The sequence below is a fragment of the Gallus gallus genome, chromosome 2 (genome assembly GCF_016699485.2).
Source record: "Gallus gallus isolate bGalGal1 chromosome 2, bGalGal1.mat.broiler.GRCg7b, whole genome shotgun sequence".
Lineage (NCBI taxonomy): Eukaryota > Metazoa > Chordata > Aves > Galliformes > Phasianidae > Gallus > Gallus gallus.
This window is the reverse complement of record NC_052533.1, coordinates 122319921-122340211: the sequence shown is the minus strand read 5'-3', so window position 1 is coordinate 122340211 and position 20291 is coordinate 122319921. Positions and strand designations below refer to the sequence as shown.

Below are 20291 nucleotides of genomic sequence, written 5' to 3'. Positions count from 1 at the left end.
TAAAGAATTGTGAAGCATATTAATGGGTGTGAAAGTAAATAATGAAAAATACCATGATTTCCACATTCTTTAAGTTTTGGAAATTTATATTTCACACAAAAAAAAAATAGCACGAGAGATAATAAGAAACATACTAGACTTAATTAAAATTTCTTAAAACGCCACTAAAGCAAATACTACCAAAACTGAGAAGTTGTAGAAATATTCATGTTGAATGTAAACCATCCAATGCCATTATATTCATGATCATCACCATTATATTCATGATCATCAGTCTTTTGCAGCAAGTGAGACTATTGTGTATAAACATTGCACCATGTGTAATAAAGTGAATACACTCCTCAAAATGCTGTTTATTACATTTTAAAACATATGGAAGAGAAGAAATACACCGGAGACTGCTAGCAGTAGGGTTAGAAAAAACATATATACCTTTTAAGTTGTGATTTTCCACTTCTTCATGTACTTACCCTAAATTGCTTTTGGGAATTTGTAGTTCTGCCCACTTGAAGATAAGGGCTGGATATGGGGACTGACAATGCCTGAGCAATTCAGCAGAACACCATAAATCAGCTGGCGTTTGTAAGCAGGTTCTCAGTTTCATGATCAGACCCTGAGAGTGCAGAGTGGCATTTCTAACTACTGTACTCAAATTCCAGCATATCTTCATGATAGAACCAGCAAAAATGATCCTTTTCAATTGCTTTTCAGCTTCACGTCATTAACTGGAATGCAGAGAAGTATTCAAATGTAGCTGGGGCTTTCTATAATTCAGATGACTTGGCAATTCTTACTGTTTTCCTGAAGGTCAGTTAACGACGTACTAATAACGTGCATCTCTCTTTCCTTATCAAAACTGCAATTAGTGGTGAGGACTAGAAACATCATATCTTTTGTGTTAGATCAGTGGAGATGACTGTCTGTTATCCCGACTTAGACAATATTGCCAACTTTGCCCATCTTGCTGGAGAGCTTGTGGCATTCCACCCACCTTTGTAGCAGGCGGTGCTAACCTTTTGTGTTTCCTTTCCACTCTGTTTACAGCGATGTGAACTTTCACAGAAAGACAGGTTGAGTCACGAGTGCTACTACAATCAGAAAAGAAACTTTTAAAGCACCATTCCAAGAACTCTTGAAGCCATGCACATAGTGTACTTGGCCTTTCAAAACCAACTGAGGCAGCACACACAGAAAAAAATCCATATTAATAAGGAATTCCTTATGTTAAATTAATATCATGAAACAATATATTATTATATACACCAAAATATAATTACTTGTAGTCCACATTGTAGAAAAAATACCAGCAAAACCACCTTTCTGAATGCTTCCAAAGTGAATTTGAAGGATAAACACAACTCTTGTAAAATAAAGCCATCATATGCTTTTGAATTACACATTAGTACTTGTATTACTCTTTGCATCATAAAAAACAGAAGCAAAACTTCTTGTTATTTTCACACAATTCTAAATGTATCTCAATCAGAGTGGGTTTGCAAAGATGATCTCATCAAAATTTTTAAAGCTTATTTTCTGTGGTGTTAGAATAAACCTACTGTCAAGAATTCAGGTTTTTAAAAGTTTTTTTTTAATTATTATTATTATTTACAGCTTGATCTGTGCAATGAAAACCTGAAGGTTGTCTTGAAGGCCTTGGATTCAGAAAACACTGAAGTAAATGTCATCACAACCTGACCATAATATACTGAGTAGTTAAATTAAAATCCATGCTGTCTCTCTTCTTCCTTTTTGAAGACCTCAGAATAAGGCAAGGATTCAGCTGAAGGAGCTGTTGTGATATGAGACTGCAAGAATATTCCTGAGCATGAGTTTATGGGATCCCGTTAAGATATTTTATATTCTTGGGGCTACACCCTGTAACCAGCTACAGGGTTTTTTTTATGAGAATACCCATTCCCCGATTCCTCACTTCTATACGTCCATCTACTAAAAATTACTTTGGTGCCCATCACCAGCACAGCCTTGCAACTGAAGTTGAGAGGGGGAGAAAAGTGAGAAGAAATAACATCAGAACTGTACGTTTCCTAAACTGTCTTGAAAATGCAGGGCAGCTTCTGCTAAACCTTTCATAGCGGTACAAAATAGGCTGAGATGGGATCTGAATATCTGAATTTTAGTGAGGCACATTAAAAACACAGTATAGCATCTCCCATAGGATTTTAAAAAAGAATGTAGACTTTGCCTCCGGACATGCAAACGTAAAACCTTCCATTAACCTCAGTGCACAGATGAAGATAAATTATATACTGAAGTAGTTCACTTCCTCAGGAGCACAGAGTTCAGCGCCTTGAAAAAATAAGCCCTTTAGTCAGTGATGACTGAACCAACTCTTTGGTACCTAATAGGATTGGAGATGTAGAGGAAAGTGTTTTTTTGTTTGCTTGTTTGTTTTTGTTTCTTTATTTTAAAGTAATATTGCTCATTATGGTTGTTGCCTGTTTGTGCCACCAGGGCAAGTGATTCACCTCTGCTGCTATGAGAAAACATTAGTGTTTTGAAATAACTTCATTTGATTTAGGAACATACCACACTGTAGCCTGAAATTTTAAGTAAATGAAATCTTAATCATGGGTTTCATTAAGCCAACATATCATCCACAAGGTAAACAAGCTCCACTTTCTGATTTTGATCCTTGAAGTCCGCTGCCTACATCTTTGGACCTTCAGTGGCTCCCTGACTCATCCTCCCCTCCATGAGAGTATTATCTAGATTATCTCCAAAGAACCTCTGTCTGTCAGCTCAGAGTAGGTACAGTACTACAAAGAACAAAAGCTTCTGGGACGCTGTCATGTCACATTGCATTGCTGCATTTTAGGTCAGTTTGTCTCTCTTGTAAAATAAAATCAATATTGACTTTATACAGCATTATTGTTCTTGATAAACACAATTCTGCCTCAGTCTGGTTAGTTAAGGCTCCTCACATCTTGCAAAGTCATGTGGGAGCTGAGATAACTTCATATTTGTGGAGCTGATAGTTCCACTGCTCAGGTAAAGGTGGTTTGCTTCTGTGTATTTCCTTGCAGTGCTGTGTCTCCCAGAGCAGCAGTTCTTCCCAGTTCCATTCCTACAAGACTTCCCAAAATAAATACATACTTTCATTAAATGTCAGCCCAAACCTGTCTGAACAGGGGATTTTGTGGTGTGCCAAAACAGCAAATGGCCGCAGTGCATTACTTACTCCATTAAGTGCTATCATGTGGAGCTGCACTGACTGCTTACCATTTTATAACACTGTCTGTAAGACAGGCTAAAAATCCAGTCCCTCACTAGCCTTATCAAGAGAAGTACTCATTCTGTTCTAAACTCTTGTGAAACTGTCTTGTGTTGTGAGTGAAATTAATTGGTACACATCTTCTTTCAAGGAGAGTGTATGCATCTAGATGAGATGTCTGTTGATTTTTGCAATTACTTATGCTAATGGAAATTATTGATGGCTGTTGTTTCGACTAATAAAAATGGTTTATTTTCTAGTTCACCTGATGTATGTTGAATTGAAAATAAACTAATAAAGAGCCTTGAAATGAAACAGTATTGTAACAGTGTTTTTAGAGAAATTGTGCTATAATTACTGTTTTATTTCACCTGCAGTGTCTAATGAAGAATATGTGCACTGACACGTGGCCATGTAAAAATAAAGTATGTAGGTCTGGTTGCATCAGATCTGCTGTTTCTCAAGCAAAGCAGTGCTCAGCTTTACAAATGGCTCCAGCAATGACAACTGAATTATTTGATAGCCAGCAGTGGCAAAGGTCAAGACAAGATATGTTAGACTCCACAAGGTACAGCATGAATCACTAGAAGAGAAATTAGGCTTCCAGGTGACCCCATTATGTGATTTGAGAGTTGTTTATCTGAAACAATGGAGTACCTTAATTATGTGATTTGGCTATTATCTGTTGAGGTATTGCAGCACGTTACTACACATAGCTTTGACATTTGTATGCCTTTGGATATACAGCAGTGCTGTAAATGTCTGCAGTTCCTCACACTTCCTCCATTAAGCATGGAAAACTTTTAAATCTGTTTTCCCAATATATCCAAAAGCTGCGTTGCTTAAATGCAAATTATGAGCTCTAATGCAGTCAGTTGCATTCAGCTGGACCTATTCCTTGGTCCACTTCTCTTTCCAACTAACCAGAGTGTGCAGCTAGCAACTAAAGCAACAAAGCCTTGGCCTGTGACTGGCCACCCTAGTGTAGTGGCAGCAATTATCACACTAGAACAAGTGAAATCAGTATCTAATCACTTGCCCCGGTCAATGTGCCCTAGACCTGGCTTCTACATCATCACTGACTTGTGCCAAATTAGCCTGCTAAGGACAATGGCAGAATCAAAACTCAAACTTAACTCCATACAATGTATTTGTAAAAAATACAGTATAGATATACTATGATCTTTCTTTTTTCAGTTCCTAAGTAGGTAGCACTGCTATAGTTAACTTTGCTTACAAAACAGCTTTTGACATAACGCTAGCCCATTTATACCTAAAAAAAGCAAAGGTTCTTTAGTCTTATTCTCCTAGCTCTGAACTAAATGAAGACTTATTAAATTGTAATGCAGAAAAGTGAGCACAGAGAGCAGGTAACACGTAGCAGTTAAAATGTAATCTTTCAGCTCTGTCTTAAGACCTTCAGCTTTAGAAATGAGAATCTCCCTTTTCTTATTTTCTTTGCTGAGTCAGGTATAAAATGGGATCTTATTCGTAAGTATGGGAATGAGGAGCTCAGGGTTCAAAGGCAGTCTCTATTCCTGTGCTAATTAAAAAACAGAGAAATCAGCTCTCAACAGGATAATCTTGCCTTGCTCATCAGAGATACCTATTCCAATTACCTTATTCAAGAGAACTAGTGAAATATGTCTTTCTGTCCACAGCTTTATGAAAAGAATTACAAAGAGGCCAATAATTCCCTCTGGTAATTGATACCTTCTTAATGAGCAATGAGGAAATCACAATGCTTGTTTCTTCCTTAGTACAGCAGCTGCATCAGAATCACAGAATGAATCATAGAATGTCCTGGTTTGAGAAGGGCCACAATGATCATCTAGTTTCAACCCCCGTGCTATGTGCAGGGTCACCAATCACTAGATCAGGCTGCCCAGAGCCACATCCAGCCTGGCCTTGGATGCCTCCAGGGAATTTAAATTGCCTGGTGCCCCCAGAACTTAAATTGCTGTGAAAATCAAATGGATGTACTTATGGCAACCAAGACAATGAATAAGCAGTTCATAGTCTGGGAAGATGTAAGGCAAAGGAAATGTCCTTGACTTGATCAAGGAAAGACAAATTCAGTTCATAGTATCTCTAAACTTTGGCTAGCAGTGATGTAGAGATGGCATATCTTTATAACAAAGAAAGAGAGCAATATGAAAACTGCACTTTATTTTAAGACATAAAACTATTACTATATTGACATCTACTGGCAACGTAAAACAGTGAGAAGAAAATTACCTAGTGCAGTTGTTTGAATGGATGATTGAGGTGGCAAAGACTTGAGAAAATTACACAGAAAAACGTAACTATTTTAAGTCTTATTTTAAGAATACAATTTTCTGCCTTTTACTTTGAAATTAATCATTTTCTCAGTTGGTGTTCGATGTTCTAACTGTACATAAAAATACAGATACCTGTGTGCTGTGCATCAGTAGCCAAACCCCATAGTAAATCACTCACAGTTCCAAATGTAGACAAATGCATGCTACCACTTAGACAGATCTTCTGGAGAACTCCTGCAAAATTTCTCATTTTGCCAACAGTCACAAAATAAAGTAACTGTGATGAAATGGAGTTCCCTCATAGCTCCACCTTTGTCAAAGAGTGGTTCCACTTAACATATAGCATCTAATCAGCAGATCAGACATCAGACCAGGTTCCAGCAACACCTTCCATCTTCAACGCTTCATTAAAGAAGAGTAATTTGTGGTGCTTACAGGACAAAACTGGATTGATTACTGTTCTACATTCATTTCTTCTTTAGCAATTTCTTCTTAATTCAACTTCTCATTCATGTTGAGGGAAACAGTATTGCTACAACTACACAGATGTCAATCAATGTGTGTGATTTGAGAACACCCAGAAGAAAGCATTGTAGATGAGATAGCCCCAGGCAATATAGGCAGTGTTTGATGATACAGATCAGGGATTTTACCATGTGTTCCATAGCTGCCTTGGAAAAGGGAAGACCTTGTCTTACTGCATAGCTCTGATCACCTTCATATCAAGCACAGCCACACAGGGAATGCAGAGCTGACGAAGCTCAGTGGTTCAGAACAGGAAACAGAGTGTGAAGGCAGCTAACAGCAATGCTGGGTAGTAGAAGAGAACCTTGAGAGTTGAAGTCACTCACAGTGGACCATTTAGAAAACAGTCAGATATAATACCACATCTTGAAGCTCTAAAAGTAGCTTTCAGATCAAACCACTTGTCAAAATCAGCATTTTCACTGGATGTTCTGATTGTTTTGATTGCGTTATTTGTCAGATAAGAGAAAAGATTTGGTGAAAAAATGCAACCAAAATTGGTGGTATATTGCTATCTACACAAAGCTAGTGCAGTGTAGCTTCACTGAATGCTTTTCTCAGGTTTTTCAGTGTTGGCATAGCGCTCAAATAAAACACATTTTTTGACTGCTTAATCCGTAGCCACTAAGTCCCATAAGCACTTAAATTAGCCCCATAAACACTTTAAAATCAACAAACTGAATTGGACCACAAAGTTCACCACACCATAGCAAGAGTTAAGTCAGCTAGAACGGTGTAACTGCAGGAACGATACACCAATGGGTGATGTTCATGCCAGCACAGCGTACTGTGACTAATGCAAGCACTATTGGTTACAGCACCAAGCCAACCTCAGGCGTGAGGTTCCCCAGGGAGGGTGCTAAAGAAGGAGCCTGTGTGACAGCGTTGTGCCTGCTGTCCCAAGGGAGCCCTCCATTCCCAAGGCGTCCCCAGCAGGCACGCGGGTGGGGGTGCTGCTGTGGGGCTCTCATGTCCCGTGGGGCCTGGGAACGCCTGTGCTGCTGCAAGACCAGCAACAGCAGCAGCACGTTCAGTGCCTGCAGCTTGAAACAGGCACTTCCCTCACTGCGAAACTATCTCCACCTGATCCTCGCTTTATGCCTGTTGCATTCACTTCCTATTTTGTCTGTGGAGAACCACGGCCAGCATTTGGATAAATCCAGGAAATCAAGGGGCTGGAATCTCCAAACAATGTTTACCCCTCTCTGGGAGACCCATGAGCTGAGGCCAATACTGCTCAAGCAGGAGAAACCTGAGGATGGCGGAGAGGTAACTGAGAGTGTCACAAGGCCTGGCGGCTCCTGGTGCATCTCCCAGGGGGGTGACGGCTGCTGGAGTGACTGTCTGCAATGGGATACAGTGGGGGCAGCATGGTTTATGCAAAACGGGGCCACTGAGCATGGCCTGAGGGTCAGGCTGGTGGCTTGGCTGGCCTGAATTTAGTCAAGGCTGAGGCTGCTGGCTGCTGGGCTAAGCCCCATGTAGACGAGTGTGGATGGTGCCAGCATTAAGCAAGGCAGTTTCCTAAAGAGCATTTTTGACTTTTCGGTAACAAAACCATCAGCTCTGCACAGCAGTTCTGGTGGCATGAAGATCTGCCTCTTTATGTTTTTCATACCTCGGCTCACCAACAATGTGCTGTCTGGAAACATTCAGGTTTACCCTTGGAAAATGAGTTAGCACAGATTTGGTAGCAGTAGCACCAAGAGTAATGAGTAACTGATGCAATAGGAACACCACTGTCTTACAGAGAGGTAAGGAAGAACCAGGAAGAGACACCCACAGATGCTTCTGTGTAAGGAATTAGGCTTCCTTCCAATTCTTTGGGGATGGCCAGACCCCAACCTTCTCTTACTTTCCTCACCAAAAGATGTGGTTTTCCCTGGATTTGCACTGTCGTGATGTGTGAATTTTAAAGAACCTTGTTTCTTAACTGTTGTTTTCATCACTCCATATTGGGCATTTCTTCCATGGCAATATTCTTTTGAGGCATGGTGCAAAGGAGTCATTGTGTGAAAACAAATGCATGAGAAATGCCTAAAATGGTCGCTCTCCTTCAACAACTCAGAGTGTTTTCAACCCTTAAAAGAGCCCTGTAGGATTAACGTCAGACAGGACTTTACAAGGCTGCCAGCAAATAGTGTTGCATTTTGCACATCCATTACATGTCCTGCAGCAAGGTTTGTAACTTGGATTCTTCTGTAATTTCGTCAAGGGAGAGAAGGGCTCCAGGGAAAGCCTCCAGATAGCTTTAGATCATTATTGCAAAGGAAAGCTCAGCCAAGACCTACAGGATTGTTTCCTATTTCACTCATTGTACCCTGCTTCTGGCCTCCTAGGTTTCCCTGCTATGAGCATTGCTGACCTATCTCTGATCTCTTACCTTTTCTTCCAAGTATTTGTTGTATGTGTATTTCTTCAAGTGACATTTTAACTCATTCGAGCATATCTGATTGATGAGAGGGAGGTGGAAAACAGATGTCTGGCTCAAGGAGTTGTGTGACCAGACGTTTATATACAGAAGAACAAGCTGTAGGCCAGACTGAAATCTCATTTCTGTTGGAATAATTGTGAAAAGACTGAATTCAAATACATGATTCTACAAAACAACACAGTGAGTGAGTATAATTACATTATAACCTAGTTGTAGTCAAAGCTTTGGCAAACACAATACTCATGTACATGATCTGTAGATTTCCAAGCATAAAGGGATCTAGTCATTCCATTAGTACGGTTAGACTAACAACAAGATTAAGCAACCTTGTTCCCAGAGGTTATGCTTTGAAATTTGTAAGCATCCCAAAAGAAGTGATCCATATTGCCAAGGGGCAGGAGCGTTCATTAACTGGATTTCTTAGTTAGTCAGTATTTCAAGGAAATTAAGAGCTACTTTTAAGTGCCTTAACAAAGAGTTAAGCACTGGTCTGAAAATACTGACCTGATGTGACTAGTGCAAGGCCATGAAGAAAAACGGCATGAAGTTAGGAACAGAACAGAGATTATGCCCAGAGCTCCCATGCCTGATGTGGATCAGCCATAGGACAGACCTGGCATTAGAACACACCTTTCCAAAAACGCCTTCCACTGCTCTCCATGAGGCAGATATGTGCCTTGCCCCTGGCCTGAAGTCACCTCTTGGCTTCTGTGACATGACAGCCACAAAAATCTTAACTTTTTGCTGAAAGACAACAGAATTATGAGCAGAACAAGCATTAGCACATCTGTTTCACAGATAAGGAGAAGCACAGGAAAGACTTACAGTAGTGTTCTGAAGATGTATTTTGGCATCCAAAATGAAACCTGGGCTGACTGCCAGTGTCTAAATCCAATAAGAACTCCAAAAAATCATATGCCTACCTCATTTACAAAACATCTAAATACCACCGGTGTGCAGGAATACCATGTGTAGTGCTGCCCATGCAGCAGTCAGCTGATGGACATGTAAGAGTCCAGACTGACTGGGGATGAGATGTCACACAGATGTTCCATCACAGCTCTGAAAGGGCAGAGGCTCTGGTGAAGTCTTGGGTTGTACAGCTGCACAAGGCATTCCTAACACACACCAGAATCATAGAATCATAGAATCATATTTTGGTTTGGGTTGGAAGGGACCTTTAAGATCACCTAGTTCCTACCCCCTGCTGTAGTCAGGGACACCTCCCTCTAGACCAGGTTGCTCACAGCCCCATCCAGCCTAGTTTTGAACATCTCCACGGAGGGGGTATCCACAACCCCTTTGAGCAACTTCTTCCAGTGTCTCACCACCCTCAGAGTAAAGAATATCTTTCTAATATCTAGTCTAAATCTACCCTCTTCTAGTTTAAAGCCATTTCACCTTGTCCTGTCACTACCTGCCCTTATAAAAAGTTCCTCCCCAGCTTTCCTGTACCCTTTCCTGTACCCTATTTCTAGTACCCTTCAGGTACTGGAATGGCGCTATAAGTTCTCCTGGGAGCCTTCTCTTCTCCAGGCTGAAAAGCCCCATCTCTCTCAGCTTGTCCCGATAGGGGAGGTGCTCCAGCCCTCTGGTCATCTTTGTGGCCCTCCTCTGGGCCTGCTCCAACAGCTCGACACCCTACTTGTGCTGGGGCCCAGAATTTGACACACTACTCAGGTGGAGTCTCTGCCTGCAGGAGTGTTAACTGTGTCCATATGAGCAACTACAGAGGGGCAGGATTTCAGTATGCTCAGCTATTGCTGGGAATCTTCCCCAAATGCTTTTAATAAGCGCTAGCTAGGGGTCTCTGTGAGATGCAGTGAAGTTGTCATACCCAACAGTCTATACAGAGAAAGATACCCTGGAAAGTTTGTTTGTACATGTTCCAGGGACAGTAACTGAGCCCTGCCTTGTTTTATTTAACATGAAAACTGCAGCTGTAGATTCACTGCAAAACACAGCAGGCATGCTTGACTTTCTCTCTGGAAGAGCAAGCAGGCTTTGAACAAGTCCATCAGGAGACTTTTGCTATGCAGGTTCTTGATGTGAACATTTCCGTAATTGAATAGTACTTACATTGTGGGTGTCTCTCTTTAAACTCAGAAAATAAAAGTGGCAGCAACAAGAATATGCAAAAACAATTTCTTTTTAGCTATCTATCCATTTATTTGGTTTGTGGCTTTAAACTTTGATTGGAGCTTTTCCCCTGCCAAACAAGAAAGGTAACTCTCTGCCAGTAAGAAGCATTAGGTAATGTTTGCATAGTGCCTACCAAACCAAGAGTGCTAAATGTTAGGAGTGAAGCACATCTCAGTCCTCAAACGTTAAATAGTTGACCCAGTGCCCAGACTGGGAGAACTACAGACTCCAAAGAGGCCGAAGATGGCCTTAAGCCATAAGTAAAAAGAAGCCTAGAGCAGCTCTCTAAGTAACACCATTTAAAACACAACTAAACAGCAATAAACACTCTTTAGATAAACAGGAGCGAGCTTTCTTTTTTTTTCAGTTCAAAGCAGTTCAGTCAGTCACACTTTCTTCTTGCATGAATTACCATATGCAAAATGAAAGGGAAAATTCTCAACATGAATCTTTAATCTTTCTTAATCTCACCCCTTTTTAGCAGGAGCTTAGTGCAAGTGACTGCACAGCATTCAGGGAGTTGTTTTGTTATAAGCTACAAACACCCCCTGAACACACTGCCGTGCTGCAGCACACCCTCAGTGGTAACCAGGGAGGCACAATCATAAGACTTCTGCATTATTTAAGAAATATCACCTACAGGCAGTGGGTATACTTGAGTGCTGTTCCGTCCTGATATGCTGGGTGTTCCCGTTCCACGTGGCAGGGCTAGATTGTTAGATGGCTTCCTGATTACTGTAACCCAGAGATGGGGGCTCTGGAGGTTGTCAGTACCATTAACGTACTGCCACCATGGGTGAAATCCTGATCAGGGGTAAAAACACCAGATATCCAATAAATAATATTGATAATGAAAGGAATTTGGTAGTGTATTGCTCTGTTCACAATCAATCTTCCATATTTCTGTAACCACACAGATCTATTTCCACCTAATGCACATTTGAGATTTGCTTATAGGAATTAAGAAGCTTGACTTAGGCCCTAAAAGTGATACTTATCTCATAATTGAGCAGGGGTGATTGGCAAGCACTTTCTAGAATCTCACACAGAATTGAGTAAGAGCTGTTCCGCTACTGAAACGCCACTGTTCACCTGAATCAAGAAACTGAACCAGAAGCTGCTTTTCAATAGCTGGCCATGTTTTCTATATGAACCTTCATCATTCCATCTGAAAAAAAAAACTCTGCTCGAGGTGATTGCCTTCTCTCATTTTTATTTATTGCATGCATGTACAAAGATGACAGATGGAGAGAGATGTGGCTGTCCAGTTTGGAGAAGAGAAAGCTCTGGGGAGACTTCGTTATGGCCTTCTGGTACACAAAGGGAGCTGTAAAAAAGATGGAGACCAGCATCTTACACTGGCAGTTAGTGGTAGGACAAAGGGGAATGGCTTTAAACTAAAAGGAGGGACTTAGATTAGATATAAGGAAGGCACAGGCTGCTGAGAGAAGTTGTCCAGAGATGCTCAAGGCCAGGCTGGATGGGGCCCTGGACAGTCTGATCCATTGGGTGGTAACCCTTCCCACTGCAGGGGGTTGGAACTGGGTGGGCTTTAATGTCTTTTCCAGCCTAAGCCATTCTGTACTTCTGTGTATCTGCCCTTGCATGGAGTTTGCTCCTGGAGCCACAGGTGCCTGCACAGTCCCGTCTGCCCCTTCATGTGTCAGTGAGATCCAGCCAAGCCAGACCGAACTGAACCTGCAGAGTCAGCCAGGTGAAGCTGACCAGGCCGTCCAGCACCGTCCAGGCTCCCTGTATACAAGTGACTTAAATACTCTTCTTTTGATGCCTAAGGGAAGAAAGGAAAAAGAAAAAAACAGCTTGAAGAAAACAGTGAAAAATTTGATCATATAGTTTCTAGCATCTGGCTCTGTTGCACTTGTGGCACTATGTGATGGCAAATTCTTCTGAAGAACAGAAAAGCATTTAAGTGCAGTTTCACCTAAATGTGAACCTTTTAAATCTTTACATGCCTTTTGCTATATCCAAAAGTTCAGAATACTTCTTCTTTTTTTTCCTTTGAGGAAAGGCAGTAAGCTGCAGCCAATGGCACAGTGCCTCCTCTTTGAACGAACATTCTGTTGGTAGTCATGCTCCTGTCTTTGGCATTTCTCTTCTTCACAGCCCTCCACTCAGTTGCTCACTTTCAGCCCAACATCTTACACCAGTAAGTACAGCAGAGTCTATAATAATCTTTTCAAACCCAATACTCCTTTCCTCAATCAATCATTCATTCATCTCCAGATACTCCTATCAAAACCGAGTAACGTTAACATCAGTACTGTTTGGGAGTGCTGGGCATCTCCAGCATCCAGGACACACTCCTTCTGCACAGGTGGAATAGAACTGACACTGTACATTTATCATTCCCACCTTTTTGCCTGATGAATATAGCTGTACCAATGCCTCCACACAGCCAAACTGAAGCCTCTCTGGGCACAGGACGGTGTGTGCAGACTTCAGGAGGGTGCTACAGTCCAGCTTCTGCTCACCTACATAATGTTCAACAGAATCTGCTCTGCTTTAAAGCCTTTCTCCAACTCTTTCTCTATGGTTTATGTGTGTATACGCAAACATATAGAACTTAATATATAGAGAGATAAATATGTATAGACAGAGCACATATAGTTAGCTTAGTACCATTTGTAAGCATTTTAGCAGCTATATAGAAACGGCAATTACACCACCACCATCAGACTGTGCACATAGAGGAGAACATTTCAAGGATTTGCTGAGGGTGTTTGGCTGACAACACCACACACTGTGTTGCAGCTACTCAAACTATGTTAATTAATAGTTCTGATTTTTGTCATATAGAGCTACTGCCGTGTTTCAGTCAGCTGCAACCAATTCAAACGGTCTTGATGGAGCAGGCATTCGGAAAAAGCTTTGTTGTCAGCTTTGTGCCTGTTTTTGTTTGTCTGATGAATTGTTCCTGGACTTGTCTGGAAGTTCTTTGGGTAGTCCCTGCTGAGGTTGTTCATGAATATTGACACTGAACACATCATTGAATAGCACGGTACTGTGACTCTTACACGGCACAGTTTGACGATATAACACCCGTAAGACACTGCTCTTGGTTAGAACTGCATTGCAATGAAATAACTAACAGAAATACTGTTTAAATCATCTTCAGCAATTTTTGGATTGCTGATGCCACCTACAGACCTGGGCACCACAGCATTCTTTTGACTACCCACAGCTTGGTGGCTGTTTTCTGCATTACCATGAATGTTTTAAAACAATTTGAAAATGTAAGTTTGAATGCTGGGAACACTTGTGATTTCCAAGTAAACTGCTTATTTGTGAAATCACAAAAGACATAAATGACCTCAAAATGACCAAAGAGAGCAACATGACGTCATGAGTGCGACTGGCAGAGGCTGTGAACACAGCAGAGTGTACTGCTTCCCTCCTGTGCCAAAAAGAGCAGAGCTGACCACAGGAATCCACTGCAATTTATTTAATTCTGAGAATAAGCGTATGGGTGACCAGTCATCCAGCTGCATACAGCTCTTGACAGATATTCTTTTCAACAAATGCCCTGTGCATTCTTTTTGATCATTGAGCATTTCATTCTCCTTCGTATGAAAGCTCCAAGTGGGTCAGAGGGTAACCTCGGATCAAAGAGACCTGCAGCTGGGGCAGACAGGCAGACAGTTTAGCCTCATCTGCTCCAGAGTGATGTTAGCATAGTACAGAGCACACACTTGAGGCTGAACTCCCTGAGAGCACCCTGCAGGCAGTATGGTAAAGCTCAAAGTAGCACGAGCACTGAGTAAGGCCATGACTGAGGACACAGCCCAGTCAGAGGATGCAGTGCTGGGACTGGTCCATGGTCTGAGAGGCACTCACAACAGAGGGAGAACTGGGGAATCTGTTTCCGAGGGATTTCAGTCAACTGAGGATTTCTTGCCTTTTTCAAGTGCCATCAGCCTTCAGCCCAGACACAGGAAGTTAGAATTACTGTGAATCATGTCTTCTCCTAAAAGTTAGTTGCAAACCCTATACAGTCTAGAAGCGCTATCAGAAACTCTAAGTGCAATTGATCAAATTCCTTGCTGCTGCCAAGGATGGTTTATTTGGAACATATTAAAGGTCATAGAACCATACAATAGCTTGGGTGGGAAGGGACCTACCTCAAAGATCACCTAGTTTCAATCCCCCTGCTGTGGGCAGAGTTGAGAGCCACTACATCAGGCACTTGATCAGGTTGCTCAGGGCTCCATCTAACCTGGTCTTAAACTCCTCCAGGGATGGGGCATCCACTACCTCCTTGGGCAACCTCTTCCAGCACCTCACCACCCAATACGTAATACCAGACTACCCATTGATGGATTTCAAAAGAGGGGTGACAATATTTTCCAAAGCTAGACCTCCAGTAGTAAAACCTGCAGGCCGCTCTGTAAAACTTTCATCACTTTGACAGAAAATACAAGACACAGTCATAAATCAATTTTTTTTTATTTTAATAAAATCCTTATAAATATCAAAGCAGTGGATCAACTCCACTATTTTCAATACATAAGAACATGTACAAGTTTTGTTTCTGATATGAAGCCTTACTGCTTTCTCATCTCGGCAAGAAAATTGCATAAGTTTCATGTGATTTGTTAACATCCACGTTACTTACTTATTTGTTAATATCCATGTTACTTACAAACTTAGTTCCATGACCAGAAAACATATCAAATCCAACACTAAAGCTAAAAAAGGGTGTGAAAACACACAATACACTCGCGTTCTCTCCGCACACACCTTGCAGACATCCTCACTCAGAAAGAAGCAGACTGATATCTTTTCAGCTGCATTCTTCTTCCTATGCCAGAAAACAAAAAGTGCCGGCAGGTTTTCCCTCTTTGGCTAGTATTTGTACCTGCTGCTGCCAAATGCCTTATATTTATCCCATGGCCTATTTGTGTTCATTCATTCAGAAAACAATCAGAAGGCATTGAGAGGCCTTGCAGCAGTAGCACGTAAATTCTGGGGAGGAGAAGATAGAAAAAAAAAAATACACCTGTCTCAAACTAAGCTGAAATATCTATGACTCTATTTCATACAGTTAAAGAAGGCATATAAAGTCAATCCTGCTTGTGATTTCCCTCATATTTGCCCATCTAAGATAAAAAGACCTGTTGAGGTAAGAGGCACAGTATATAAAACCTACGAAAAAACAAACTGATAGAGAGTAGTTGTGGAAGATGAGGTCAGAGGTAATACAGAGGCAGTTGCTGCCCATGAAATCTTCAGCTGCATCTCTCCAGTACTGCTGGTTTTCACTATCTAGTTCTCACAGTTTTAGGGTAATCTACCTACACAAGCTACATCCTATGGCTAATTCATTACTATTGAAAATAACAAAAATTAAATTGGCTTAAAACAAACAATGAGATTCAAATAATAATAATAATAAAAGCTCCTGAGAGTAACACAGGCTCAGGTCAGTTCACTAACGACAGATATGTCAAGACACTGCTACCATGAACTGATCTTTTGTTGGATATTGATTTGATTCTGATTTCTTTGGCTTAAGGGCTATCTTTGGTCTTTGAATACAAGTGCAGTGATTCAAGTTCATCTACAACAGGAGAGCTTCAGGATGCACCTAGGAGATATTCCATTCCTGAGCAATGCTGTGTGTACTGTATGAACCAGTCTAAAGCAAGGGCTGTCTCTGCCTCTTCAAGACTATTTTATGCAGTAGGATTCTGATGCTACATGGATGTGGTATTCAGTCCTTACTGTTCACCAGATGCAATAGACTGGATTTAGGCGTGAACTCACCAATCCCTTTGTGACTGTGCACTTTTCAAGGTGCGGGACAATTCCATCACTCTATATGGCAGAACTCAGGAATATCTAATCCACCTGATATGATCCCAACATATACAAAATCTTTACTAAGTTAAATGTTACACTAAAGACCAGAAGAATAATTCCAGAACATCCTGTACTGCCATTAATACCAGGGATCCCATTCAGTAATTTGGTGACAATTTCTGGACAGCTCGTTCACCACACCAAATCCTTCTGATAACACTCTGTGCATGTAATATCAACATCTCAATGCTCCCACACCAGCACACACAAACACATTGACCTGTTAACATCAGTTATGGAACTGCCAAAGCTCAGGACGTGCCTGTCTGTGTGAAATGACTGCATAGTAACCAGTAATCCAACAACACCTGTCTGTTATAACAACTCACCAAAAAATAAAAATAAAATCACAAAGTATATTAGCAATGGCAATCGGGCCTTTGGTGTCAGAGGTGGCCTGTTCTCGCTTTACACCTTTAATTCCTTCTGACTTCTCGGCCCTTTAGGGGCTGTGGAGGGCGGTAGTTCCGCAGCAGGCAGCAGGCCGCCTCGTCCTCAGCCGTGCTCAGGAGGCTGCGGAATTGGGCGAGCTGCAATAGAGAGACACAGAATGTTCAGCAGGAAACCCTCACACTCACCCTAATGAAAAACCACGTTGTAAATACTGAATATCTAAATCAGATCTGAAGTTTAATACTTGGCCTAATTTCTAATATTTCCAACATTTCTTATTTCTATGTACCAACTGACTTTCTCGGTTACCAAGGGTAGGACAGCACAAAAATCATTTCATTTCAATATTGCATTGAGTTGTACAGCACTTGGTACATTAATTGCATTAAGGTTAAAAAATGCCAGTGCTGTCTTTTTCCACGGCACTCCATGGCTAATATTTATAATACTTACTTATAAGTGGGCAGTAGAGTCCCCAAAACAATCCCATTTGAGAAGTAAAACTAAATGGTCAAACACTATCAGTCATGATATGAACCACATTTTTAACTTTGTGTATGCTTATATTTATCTGAAAACAGCACATTTGTACTCTAATATATAAGATTATAGAGTCTGCAAAATAGTAAAGAATACTGCACCCTCTGAACCTGTTACACATGGGTGTTTTCATACAAAATCTCACATTTTAGGATGTATTAACTATAAATTAGCCCAGGTAAGAACCTTTTGACCTTAACAATGGATTGCCTTTGGGAAATTCATATCTTAACGCAAATTTTCAGTCCTAGATTGTGCTGCAATGAGTCCCGTAAGACCAAACTTGAAGGACTGAGAAGGAGATAGAGGTGAGAAAAATGGAAGCACAGAGAGAATACACAATTCAGAATCAGTTAAAAACAGAATTTGAGGTCACTTAAGTTAAGAAACATCCCATTCTGTGAACTATTTTATGTGCAAAGATTGGAGCCATCATTTCTGCTGAGCTTGTGGCCCATTGTATTGAATCTTACTGAAGTATTTCAAGTATAGCAGCCATGAATTAGACAAATGCTGTGGTGCATAAATCTTGAGATCTACAGCAAGACAACAGTATTAGTAACATACCATAAGTGACGTACTTACAAACCCTCAGTATTAAAAGCTTTAATCTGATACACTTTGGTGTCTCTGCTGTAAAAAAAAAAACACACTACACACCAAATGATCAGCCCACAGGGTGTCACTGTTGCAACATGAATATATAGTGTGAATAACAGTGGAAGTAGACTAATTTTTTTGTATTTATTTATTCTCTTTTTTAATTTCATAAGGTATGCAGTGTCAGAGTCTGCAAAAATTATTTAGGTGGCATTTACCTCTGAAGCATTACAAAAGCCTTATTTCTATAGTAATGAAAAATCAAGGCGTACCTGTTCAGAACAAACACTTATGGGCTCTCTCAGGACAATCCAGATGACACTTTCAAGAAGAGGTGGAACAGTGAGAGAGCCAAAGTAAGTCCAGTAGTCCAGGGATTTGGGAAGCAGGCAGCTTGGATCAAAGTTGGTGAATAATGCTCTCTTACCCTGAAAATTAAAAAGAAGCAAGTTGTGGTCATAAGAAATAATAAGAACTTGCTTCTTATGCAAGTGCATTGTTGCCTTCTATCTATTAAATTACTTATTTATTTACATACAGTATTATTTAAAAGCAAAAGACAGGAGAAATCATGTCAAAGGAGGCAAGGCTTGTTCCATTATGGCACAGGCTGGCAGCATCCTGGAAGAGCACAGCAGGGACCACGAAGGTAAGAGGAGTAGCAGCCAGGTTACCAGAAACAAAACAATGAAAGCAGCCACTGATAGCAGGAGTGTTTCAGAACAAGTTTTTGTTCACCTTGATTCTGATGGTGTCCAGGCGGTCGGTGATCTTCTTCAGCTGAGGGTTGCATTCACCAATCTATTAAACAAGAGAAAGAAAAATGTAATACTTGAGCTCTGGAGAAAATATGTCAAAAAAGATAAAAATCAGAAAGCAAACACATACTGAATCTGCTTCAAACAGCTTTAGTTAAGTGACCACAAGTGACTTAAGTGTGCTAAGAAAGACAGTGAAACTTCCTGAGTCATTTTAATGTGAAATGGAAAGTGAGAGCTCCTGTAGCACAAACATCTCTTTTACACCATCACTGTTAATAACTTTGGACTCATAAAGCAGATTTATTAGTAGGGGCTGAAGCATTCTTTTCTTACCTTCAGAAACACAGCCATGACTGCCAATCCATCTGACTGACGAGCTGCCTCGACAAAACTGGAATATTTTTCAGCATTCCAGTGAACTACATGAAGCTGAAAAGCAAGAGGCACAGACAGCATCAACTCTCGCTGAACTGGAAGAGTCACAAATTAATACTAGAACTTTACAAGTATCAATATTCTACTTCACCTATTTGCATTCAAAGCCACTTAGTTTTCTCACCACAATATTTACTGAAATTGGCAAACATACATTCACACAAATGGCAACAAACACTGCCAGTGGCTGGTGTTACCTAGCAGCAATCAGCATGGCACAGTGCCTGGCAAACCACTGTCAAGTCCCAGATTTTGAGGGTAAGACAAGATATCCCCTGGTTATGTAACTAAAGCTAAGGCTTTGGGTACAGCTGGTTTTAATGAGAGACTGAAAATCATAGGGATGTCATTAGTACTTTGTTCCTCTTTTTTCTAATCAAGCTTTCAGTAAATCAGCCACAAGCAGAAAATGGGCAAAGGAACACATTAAACTTGCGCTGACCTCTTCTCCCCTGTTAAGTTTAAGCTGAATATCAAAATTTCATCTTTGATGCATTCTAAATGTCATTTGCTATGATTACTAGTAGTTAGGAACTTAAAAGTGGCTTAATTACTTCAGGTTTGAGCATTTGAATTCCCAACAGGTACTATTCTGCAACTGTCCTATGGTAGTTGCTTAAGAACTTGAAGATACACACAAGGGTGAGGACCCCTTGCTATCTGCCTCCTGGAGACAGGAAAAGCCCCCCCATACCGCTTCAGTCCCTCCTGCCAAGCCAGGATTCCTAAATCCTTCCCAGGCTCAGCAGGTTCTCCAGAGCTCCTGGTTTCCCAGAACACCCGCACTGAGCAAAGGTCTGACTGCCAAACTGCAGAGAGAACAGACGCACTGCACTCAGGACCAAGTACCTCACAAATGTTAATTCCTCCCACAAATCCTCAGTGGATTACTGCATCTTATCTCCCACAATTTTAAGATAAGAGAGGCTCAGAAGCAGGGCAGGAGATTGCCCTTTCTAAAATTGGTGAGCATCTTCTCAGACTTTGAACTTGACTCTGTAGGAGTGCTGAAAAAACAGCTCCACTGAATGACTTAAACGGGGATGAACCCCTGTAAAGGGGGCTTC

General features: G+C 41.0%; 1 protein-coding gene across 1 annotated transcript in view; it reads right to left on the bottom strand.

Moving 5' to 3' along the window:
* Nucleotides 1–15063: 15063 nt before the first annotated feature.
* The window catches only part of CA13 (carbonic anhydrase 13), a 15594-nt gene continuing 10366 nt past the window's right edge, over nt 15064–20291 (bottom strand). The window contains exons 4-7 of the mRNA XM_003640811.6: nt 19123–19218; nt 18767–18829; nt 18301–18456; nt 15064–17025 (exon numbers count right to left, since the gene is read on the bottom strand). Of these exons, the coding sequence (XP_003640859.1) occupies nt 16912–17025; nt 18301–18456; nt 18767–18829; nt 19123–19218 (429 nt within the window). The 3' untranslated portion in view covers nt 15064–16911. The remainder of the gene's footprint in view (nt 17026–18300; nt 18457–18766; nt 18830–19122; nt 19219–20291) is intronic.